The sequence below is a fragment of the Leptodactylus fuscus genome, chromosome 5 (assembly GCF_031893055.1).
Source record: "Leptodactylus fuscus isolate aLepFus1 chromosome 5, aLepFus1.hap2, whole genome shotgun sequence".
NCBI lineage: Eukaryota > Metazoa > Chordata > Amphibia > Anura > Leptodactylidae > Leptodactylus > Leptodactylus fuscus.
Genome location: NC_134269.1, coordinates 4,035,617 through 4,046,996, shown reverse-complemented (window position 1 = coordinate 4,046,996; position 11,380 = coordinate 4,035,617). Strand labels below are relative to the sequence as shown.

Sequence of the window (11,380 nt, the reverse complement as noted above, 5' to 3'; positions counted from 1 at the left end):
CCCCACCAACTCCACCACCAAGAACTGAGAATCAAAAAGAAATATAGAAAGAAACATGAATGTCAGGAGCAAAGACATATCTGATGTGAGCAATGTCTGTGTAATGATAGACTTCTTAAAGAAGACTCTGAAGAAATGCAGTATGATTTGTTGCTATTCTGAATAGTTTGAAGCTTAAATTTTATTTGGTCCCTTGGACCTATTCATACATAATATCTATTATCAGAGAATTCTAACTTATCATGTGTGTCAGATGATTTCTTAATCCACTCTCTATAGTGCAGCTGGATCTCTTCGTTGATGAGCTCTCCTCTTCCTCCTCTTCCTCCTTTCCCTCTGTCCATAGCCAGGGACTAGCTAAGTTGGGGGTAACACAAAAACAAAAACTACACACCTATCCCCAGTGCTCTCTTCTCTACTCCTGGTTGTCTTTCCATCATGTGCCAGAGATCCCAGCATGAGAACCTCTGAGACAAACCCTAAGACCCATCAGTGGCATCAACGGTCACTGGTAAGAGACTGGTGACATATGTGAGTGATGTCAATGGTTCCTCTCCAGAAGTTATATGAGCAGTATGGATTTTGTTGCTGTGAATAGGGTTGAGCTGATCTTGAGATTTCAGGATCGTTTTTAAAATCTGATTTTCGATCATTTTCCAGCCCATCCCGATCGCAAAATTTGCTCGATCGCCGATCGGAATCCGATCTTTTCTGATCCCGATCGCTCAACCCTAGCGGTGCACCCTTGCACGTGATGGAATTGGGATGGGGAGTGATCAATGAAGCTCGGGGTATAGGTGAATATTTTTTTTTGTTTTATACCCACCTTGGCCACCCCAAGGTTATTTCAAATCCTAAACAACCTCTTTAAGTGGGATTTGAAGCTTTGCTACATCTTTATATACATAAACCATCTTTCCTCAACCCGTAAAAAATGTTCCTTTGTTTGATTTTTTTTTACATTTTGTTAGCAAAAAATACAGTATAACTGCAGAATAAAATAATGATATGGAGTTACAATGCCAAATAGTTTTCTAAGGTCCACACAGTATAATGAGGCCACTGTAACAGTTTTATCACATGAGACGTGTCATTACTCTATTGGTCTATATACAGGGCAACAAGACGCCGGTCACAGAGTTTTTCCTCTTAGGATTTCAAGTCAGTCATGATTTAAGAATTTTTCTCTTCTGTCTGTTCCTTGTGATTTTTTTCCTAATAATATGAGGGAACCTCCTGATCATCACCCTGGTGTCCACCAGTAAGATCCTCCACACCCCAATGTACTTCTTCATCTCACAACTCTCCAGTACAGACATCTTGCTGACCACAGATGTTTTTTCCCACCATGCTATATGTTCTACTGAATAATGGGGGGACCGTTACTTTTATTGGTTATATCACTCAGTTTTATTTCTTCTGTGCCTCAGAAGCCTTTGAGTGTCTTCTCCTGACAGTGATGTCTTATGACAGATATGTGGCCATCTGTAATCCCCTCCATTACTCCACCCTCATGACTACTAGACATTGTGTGATATTGACCTCCTTCTGCTGGTTGTTTGGACTTTCTATTATGTTGGTTTACACCATAACAACAGCTAATCTGGACTACTGTGGACCCAATATCATTGACCATGTGTTTTGTGATCTTGTTCCCTTACTAGATCTTGCCTGTTCTGACACTTTCATTATTTATCTACAAAGTTATTTGCTGAGCATTCCAGTTGTCTTCACCCCAACCAGCATCATTGTATTGTCTTATACTTCTATAGTTCGGGCAGTCTTAAGGATCCCATCCAGTACTGGTAGACAGAAAGTCTTCTCCACCTGTAGCTCCCACCTCATTGTGGTCTCCTTATTCCACTGGACCATATTCAGTGTTTATGTTGTTCCAGAAAAAACAAAAACAGTTACCATGAGTAAGATCTTATCCCTTCTTTATACTGTGTTTACTCCTTTGGTCAATCCTATAATATACAGTTTGAGAAATGAAGATATTAGAAAGGCCGTACAAGAAATCCTACATAAGCGTGTCATCTGGTAAACCATCCACCATCAGATACACATTACTGAGATACTGAGGATAGGCCATAAAGCAAACTACCTGGACAACCCCTTTAAGCCTACAGTGATACTTATTCAATGGCAAAGAATAGAAATAACAAGATAACAATGTTGCTGTGTATGAGAACCTTTGTGTGGCTGGCATTCACTAGGCTGCTGAAAATGCGTCTGCAAAGTTGATGGGATCCTGGGTAATCTCATCCTCACGTTGCAGAAAGGAAATCTACAGTGGAAATGTTTGTGTGTTTTTTTAAATCACAACTTGTCAATTATACCTATAACACTAGATGTTTCTGCACAGGTATAATAGAGGCAGACAGTCCGCAGAGGAAACCTGTTTCTGCCACAGTCTTAGTCTAGACCACTCTTAGGACTTCTAGCAACCTATCCAATTTCTTGCTAAGAAAAACACAGCCAAAGATAAGTCAAAGTGAAAAGTGTCATTGTTATATATTATTATTTTTGGTTTCTTCAGAGGCCATAATATAAGAGGTGGAGGCCCAGACGAGGTGTAAAAAAAAAACACATTTATACTTACCTTCCATTGTATTTTGTCCTCATCTCAGCATCTGGAATTTTCCTTGTGACGTCCAGCACTCTTCCTGATGTGTCGCCCCAGGACTGAGGCCAGTGATTGGGCCACCAGGGGTCATGTGGCCACGCCAAAATAAGATAAGATAATCCTTTAATAGTCCCACAGTGGGGAAATTTCAGCATTGACCAGCGTTGATTGGCCAGTGTACAGCATTTGACCAATCAACGCTAATCCTGCCGGAGGCTCGTCTGTGAGGAGGCAGAGTCTAAGATCGGACCACAGCAGTCTCCATTGTGGTCTGATCTTAGACTTTGCCTCCTCACAGACGAGCCTCCGACAGAACCAGTGTTGATTGGCCAAATGCTGTACACTGACCTATCAACACTGATCAATGCTTTCCTATGAGAAAAAGTAAGCTCCCGCATAACCGAAAGCTGCCAGCTCTCCTGACTAGCAAGGACAAGCCTGCTGCAGAACCAGCGTTGATTTGCTGAATGCTGTATAGTGTATAGCATTTGGCCAAACAATGCTGGTTCTGCAGGACGAGTAAGGGCTGGGGTCCGTGGGCTTTAACTGCACTTCACTCCTCCTAAACACTCTCCTCCTGCTATTCGTGGACTTGGTGACTCTCCTTAGTCGAATAGTAGTTTCCCCTGAAACAAGCATTTTTTTTCCCATAGACTGTAATGGTATTTGATATTCGATCGAGTAGTCCCGGAGGTCTCACCTCCCCCCTCCCCTATCTGAGGAGCTCTGTTGCTTCTCAGCCCCTCCCTCCCCCCTGAGAGCTGGCAGCTACATCACTTGGAAACTGAGCAGATAAGCTCAGTGGCCATAGAAACGCAGTGTCAACCATGAAGTGAATAAATTAAGATAGCGGCCAAACAAAGCAGTTTTGATAAAAGCAATGTATTTAGGAAAAGTCTTAAATCCACATAAACTAGCAGTATAGATAGGATGCTTTTCATGGGACAATCCCTTTAACTTTGGCTTTAATCTCTAATGGATCCTCATTCACTGAATACCTAATGCAAGGCCGGTTACCATCCCATGTATCAGAGAAGATCTCACCTGATACAGGTTATAGCTCTCAAGGTTGGGTAGGATCCGCACAATTACCATAATGGTTTGTCTGGGTCAACAAGTATCTTCATGTTCCAATACAAACTACACTACTGCTACTTTTTGGAATTTACATAATTCATCAAAATGAGCTGAGAAATGGAGTCATCAGATGTGATATCTTTTATTTGGGAGCCAAGGCTTCGTTCTTCCCATTGTCCTGATTTAATCTAGTATTACCCTGTGATTGTGAATTCCTTCATGTTTTTGTGTTATCTTTGCTGTTAATTGCACAATGACTTATATTTTCACCTATGGACAATTAGGACAGTGTGTTAATTTTATGGCATACACCCTAGATTATAGATCCAAGTAACCTATACATATTGGGGATGATTTATAATGCCTTGACTGTAGGGGGCCTTAGGAGGGTGCAGCTTATGGGGATGAATAATGCCTGAAATCTATACCAGCTATAAGTCAGCATAGATTTCATTCCAGACACACGGCCCTATTGGAGAATATGCCTATATATAATATATGACGGTATCACAAATGTAAAGACAAGTGTTCAATACTCCAGTCTTCATGAATCACCCAATTGGGCTGTAAAGGCTCTTGCTAATATTGGCATGTTTGTTTCCTCCTCCCATCCCTACACCCACATGATGGTGTCCAATCTACAACCCATTTTTAACTGATTTAACGAGGATATCAATTAGTTTTTATGTCCATTGAAAACAGAGCCATTGATTTATATGGGGTCTGTGTCCATGAAAACAGAAAAATGTAAAGAATGGCCAACAAAAATGGGGGAGGGGTGGTAAAGTTATTCTGGGTGTTATGGTGAAAATTTTTGCCTTCACCCCAATAAATGTCTTGAAAGTAAACCTGCTTTGTTATTTGGTGGAACAATAAAATACCGTCCTGTATAACATTGTATTATAAAATATTCATACAAATAAAACCGACGACTCTGGGACTCTTATTGCCTTGAGAATTATTTTTATTTTCCCCCATTGACCCGAACACTGGAGACTTATTATTCGGTAACAAATAGATCTCCGAGGACCGATTCCACCTGGTGTCTCACCGACATGTTATACATAAATATCCGCAGGTTTCCCATCTCGTGGACTCACTTGGTCATAGACACTGACTATGCTGCCACCTAACATTATCATCACTATCCCCGGAGAGCTGAGAATCCAGAAGAAATCTAAATCTGAAAATGACTGTCAAGAACAAGGAAATACCTGATGTGAGTAACGTCCGTGTAAGGATAAAGACTTCCTAAAGACGACTCCCAAGAATAGGCAACGATTTCTTTCTTATTTCTTATGGTAGAGTTGGAAGGGACCTCAAGGGCCATCGGGTCCAACCCCCTGCGAGTGCAGGTTTTCCTAAATCATCCCAGCTATATGTTTATCCAGATTCCGCTTGAAGATTTCCATTGATGGAGCGCCCACCACCTCCCGTGGCAGCCTATTCCACTCTCTCACTCCCCTCACTGTCAGAAAGTTTTTCCTAATGTCTAATCTGTATCTCTTTCCCTTTAGTTTCATCCCATTGCTTCTTGTACTTCCTTGTGCTAATGAGAATAGGGGAGATCCCTCTGCACTGTGACTACCTTTCAGATATTTGTAGACTGCTATTAAATCTCCCCTCAGCCTTCTCTTCTGCAAACTAAACAATCCCAGTTCTTTTAGCCGCTCCTCATAGGACATGGTTTGCAGACCTTCTACCATTTTGGTTGCTCTTCTCTGGACTTGCTCCAATATATCGATGTCTTTCTTGAATTGAGGCACCCAGAACTGTACACAGTATTCCAGGTGTGGTCTGACCAGGGAAGAGTACAGCGGAATAATGACCTCTCTTCATCTAGATTCAATGCTTGTCTTAATACATCCCAGAATTTTATTCGCCTTTTTTGCAGCAGCACCGCACTGTTGGCTCATGTTGAATTTGTGATCTACTATTATGCCCAAGTCCTTTTCCCCTATGCTATCACTTAGTTCTATTCCTCCCATACTATATATGTTTTTTACATTTCTGTTACCCAGATGTAGAACTTTGCATTTGTCCCTGTTAAATACCATTGTGTTCGCCTCCGCCCATTGTTCCAGTGTGTCTAAGTCCTTTTGAATACACTCTCTCTCCTCTCTAGTGTTGGCTATTCCTCCTATCTTCGTATCATCTGCAAATTTTATGAGTTCCCCAATAATTCCATTGTCCAGATCATTTATAAAGATATTAATAAGTACTGGGCCCAGAACAGAGCCCTGCGGCACCCCGCTTTTGACTTTCTTCCAGTTGGATGTGTAGCCATTTAGTATTACTCGTTGTGCCCGATCATTAAGCCAGTTGTGAATCCACCGAACTGATTTTTTGTCAAAGCCATACTTAATCATTTTTTCAATAAGAAGGTTATGTGATACTTTATCAAATGCCTTACTGAAGTCAAGATATACTATGTCCACGGCATTCCCTTGGTCCAACCATTCAGTGATTTTGTTGTAGAAGGAAATCAGGTTAGTCTGACAAGATTTATTGGTCATAAAGCCGTGCTGGCTCTGGTTAATTAATGCCTTCCCATCCAGGTACCGAAGTAAATGTTCCTTGACAATTTGCTCAAAGATTTTTCCTGCTATCGAGGTCAGACTTACCGGCCTGTAATTTCCTGGATCGTCCCTTTTCCCCTTTTTGTAGATGGGGACAACATTTGCCCTTTTCCAATCTAAAGGGACCACTCCTGTTTCCCATGACTTACCGAAGATTATAGCAAGGGGTTCTGTTATTTCCTCTGCTATCTCTTTCAGGACTCTAGGGTGTAAATCATCTGGTCCTGGGGACTTGGTTTCCTGTAACTTGGCTAAGTGCTCTCTTATCAGACCTTTGCTTATAGTCAGCTTGGAGTTCTCCTTCCCCTCATCTCCATCACCATTAATGTCGATATTTCCATTAGTTTCTTGGGAGAAGACGGATACAAAATATGAATTTAGTAGCTCCACCTGCTGTTCCACCATGTTAACTGTTTCTCCTTTGTCATTCTTCAGGACTCCAATGGTCTCCTTCACTTTTCTTTTGCTTTTAACATATCCCCAAAATCCTTTTACCTTACTCTTTGCCTCTTTTGCAAGCTTCAATTCGTGTTCAGCCTTAGCTGAACTAAGAGGAAGAAATACAGTATGATGTGTTTACTATTCCGACACGGAACTTACATCAGCGCTCAAACCTACTTATACATTGTATCTATTAATATTTAGTAATACATTATAAAATTATAACATTTTTGGTAAAGCTCCAAAACATAGCGGTATTTGTTCCATGGTTCTGCATACATTTGACCTAAAACTGCATGAAGGTAACTAAGCCAAACAAATGGGTCACAAATATTAAATTGGTCAAAAAAAAAAAAGATACAATGTAACATATCTGTTAGTGACAAAGGTGTTGTGACCCTTTATTCTTCTTTAAACAAGAAGAACCATAATTCCAACCAAAACTCTTCCCATTTATAGTCAAAATCTCTGTTTTGGTCTCATCCATCGATGATACATTGTCCCAATATCCTTCTGGCTTGCCCAGGTGATATTCAGCAATGGTGGCAATGTTGTTTTTGGAGAGCAGCAGCTTTGTTCTTGCAATCCTGCCCTATATACCATTATTGTTCAGCGTCCTCCTAATGGTGGACTCATGACTAGTAAGGTGAGAAAGGTCTTTACTTACTACCTTTGAAAACCTTGCGGACTATTATACACCTTCCTCTTATCATGACCTTTCATTGTTGCCCACTCCTGGGGAGAGTAATAATGGTCTTGGGTTTCCTTCACTTGCATACAACCTGTTGGATTGGTGGAGTCCACACTCTTTATAGAAGGTTTTGTAGACTTTAACAATCCATTGATCTTGAACATCAACAGCTCTTCTTCTGAGGTCCTCAGAAATTTCCGTTAATCGTGCCATGAATATTTCTTTGATTTGGTCTTTTTTAGATACTTTTAGGACTTGTATGAAAATTTAATGTAGTTTTAGGTCAAATTCATGCAGGAACATGGAAAATTCTGAATAACAATAATAATTGCAACAATAATAGCCTGGCTCTCCCGACACAGTAGCAATATACATATATGTTCTTGCAGAGATTTCTGTAGTTTGTGGATACATTACCATCAATGGGGTGCAACCAATTTGCCATTTGTGGACATATTCTAATTCACAGAGACTCTGTATGATACTAAGAGTTAACCATTGTTATAAACTGGTGGGGCATATGAGACTGTAAAGCAAGCACATAGGCACATAATCGGAATCTTACTGGCAACATTCATTACAATGGCAGTCTCCTCACATGCAAAGATACATCTGTGCCCTCTACATAACACAATAGAGACCAGTAGTCAATATTACAGTATGTTCATATGTGGCCGATTTGTTGCTGCACAATGTGTGTTTGTATTAATTAAGCAGCCGCCATATGTGATTATATTCTTACACCTCTATAGAGCATATTGTGTACACTTAGCAGAGGACATTATTACATTGACCAGCTCTTCGCTGTGGATTGTATAATAAGAGACATAATATCCTCCTGGTTACTCAACATATCCATAATATCTTCGACCTTTATATACTTCAATACTGTAGTTAATAAGATTGTTATTAGATGCAGATCCATTAAGTCCAATCTATAATCCTCCAGGTAAAAGCTTCTATGGGGTGGGTGCCAATGTACCGTGTTAGAGAAGGAGTTCCTTCCTCTTAATTCGACTGTAGCAAATAAATCCCTGGATCCGTTCTGCCTTTAATGTGTAGATTGATAAGTTATAACCCTCATCTAATATTAGATAATGTAGACCATTACAATGCTGACCTGATATCTGACAGTATTACTTCTCTAACTATAAAGCACCTTTTCTTCTAGAGATACCTGAACCACATTTCCTCCACCTGATCCTTTGTCTGATTCTCTAGATCTTTGAGTTGACCTCACATATATGTAACATACATGTAAATCAGATCATTTCTACCTAAATTTATGTCCTACTGCTTACACAATATATTGCCCAGTATTCACAGCACTATACAGATAGAGATACAGCAACACTGTGGAATAAGGTTCTCATATAAGGTTACTTTGTTGTGTGTTTCTAGAGGTCATGTACAGTGGTGTCTTATAAGAAGTGTCCTTACTGTGTATTTATAGGAAAACAAGACGGTGACAGAGTTTCTCCTCTTAGGATTTCAAGTCAGTCGAAGTTTCAGAATTTTACTCTTCTGTCTCTTTCTGGTGGTTTATGTCCTGATAATATGTGGGAACCTCCTGATCATCACCCTGGTGTCCACCAGTAAGATCCTCCACACCCCAATGTACTTCTTCATCTCTCAGTTGTCCATCACTGACCTCTTGCTGACCACAGATATTGTCCCCACCATGCTATATGTTCTACTGAATAATGGAGGGACCGTTACTTTTAATTGTTGTATCACCCAGTTTTATTTCTTCAGCACCTCGGAAGCCTTTGAATGTCTTCTCCTGACAGTGATGTCCTATGACAGATATGTGGCCATCTGTAATCCCCTCCGTTACTCCACCCTCATGACAATTAGACATTGTGTGATATTGATCTCCTCCTGCTGGTTGTTTGGATTTTCTGTTATGTTCATGTACACCGTAACAACAGCTAAGTTGGACTACTGTGGACCCAATGTCATTGACCATTTCTTCTGTGACCTTGTCCCCCTACTAGAACTTGCCTGTTCTGACACCTTCATCGTTTTTGTACAAAGTTATTCACTGAGTCTTCCAATTGTCTTCATTCCGACCACCATCATTGTATTATCTTATACTTATATAGTCCGGGCAGTCTTAAGGATCCCATCCAGTACTGGTAGACAGAAAGCCTTCTCCACCTGTAGCTCCCACCTCATTGTGGTCTGCATATTCTACTGGACTATATTCAGTGTTTATATTGTCCCAGAAAACAGAAAAACAGTTACCATGAGTAAGATCCTCTACCTGCTATATACTGTGTTTACTCCTTTGGTCAATCCTATAATATACAGTTTGAGAAATGAAGATATTAGAAAGGCCGTACAAGAAATTCTACATAAGCGTGTCATCTGGTAAACCATCCACCATCAGATACACCTTACATTCAAGAGTCACTCTATTTTGCTTGGAAGATATTTTTGCAGAGTCTTGGCATTTTCTCAATCAGCTTCATGAGGTGGTCACCTGGAATGGTTTTCAAATAACAATCATGACTTGTCAAGAGTTAATTTTTAGAATCACTCGTTTTATACAGAGATGGGATTGGGGTACACTGACAGTACATACACTGTTTAGACATATTCAAGCGCTGTTTTAATCCACATTATGGCAAGAGCCTGAATTTTGTAGTTTAGTGGATAGTTTGCCATTGCTGTCTTCTCTTTGCCCACAAATAGAGATTAACATGTTAATACTGTCATACTGTACATGGCAATGGAAAACTTATCTGCTCCATATATCTCTGACCTAATGTCTCGGGAACCTCACCATACGTACTCTTAGGACTCCTAGGAACCTATCTATAATACATAGTGTAGAATACTCTTAGGACTCCTAGGAACCTATCTATAAAACATAGTGTAGAATACTCTCAGGACTCCTAGGAACCTATATATAATATATAGTGTAGAACACTCTTAGGGCTCCTAGGAACCTATCTATAAAACATAGTGTAGAATACTCTTAAGACTCCTAGGAACCTATCTATAATACATAGTGTAGAATACTCTTAGGACTCCTAGGAACCTACATATAATACATAGTGTAGAATACTCTCAGGACTCTTAGAAACCTATCTATAATACATAGTGTAGAACACTCTTAGGACTCCTAGGAACCTATCTATTAAACATAGTGTAGAATACTCTTAGGACTCCTAGGAACCTATCTATAAAACATAGTGTAGAATACTCTTAGGGCTCCTAGGAACCTATCTATAATACATAGTGTAGAATACTCTTAGGACTCCTAGGAACCTATCTATAAAGCATAGTGTAGAATACTCTTAGGGCTCCTAGGAACCTATCTATAATACATAGTGTAGAATACTCTTAGGACTCCTAGGAAACTATCTATAAAACATAGTGTAGAACACTCTTAGGACTCCTAGAAACCTATCTATAAAAAATAGTGTAGAATACTCTTAGGACTCCTAGGAACCTACATATAATACATAGTGTAGAATACTCTCAGGACTCTTAGAAACCTATCTATAATACATAGTGTAGAACACTCTTAGGACTCCTAGGAACCTATCTATTAAACATAGTGTAGAATACTCTTAGGACTCCTAGGAACCTATCTATAAAACATAGTGTAGAATACTCTTAGAACTCCTAGGAACCTATCTATTAAACATAGTGTAGAATACTCTTAGGACTCCTAGGAACCTATCTATAAAACATAGTGTAGAATACTCTTAGGACTCCTAGGAACCTATCTATAAAACATAGTGTAGAATACTCTTAGAACTCCTAGGAACCTATCTATAAAACATAGTGTAGAATACTCTTAGGGCTCCTAGGAACCTATCTATAAAACATAGTGTAGAATACTCTTAGGACTCCTAGGAACCTATCTATAAAACATAGTGTAGAATACTCTTAGAACTCCTAGGAACCTATCTATAATACATAGTGTAGAATACTCTTAGGACTCCTAGGAAC

The 11,380-nt window shown here is 39.7% G+C and overlaps 1 protein-coding gene across 1 annotated transcript; it reads left to right on the top strand.

Moving 5' to 3' along the window:
- Window positions 1-4,892: 4,892 nt before the first annotated feature.
- Window positions 4,893-9,791, top strand: LOC142202266 (olfactory receptor 5AP2-like). The gene is made up of 2 exons (XM_075272326.1): window positions 4,893-4,937; window positions 8,868-9,791. Exons 1-2 carry the CDS (start codon window positions 4,893-4,895, stop codon window positions 9,789-9,791), a joined length of 969 nt encoding a protein of 322 aa, XP_075128427.1.
- Window positions 9,792-11,380: the final 1,589 nt, after the last annotated feature.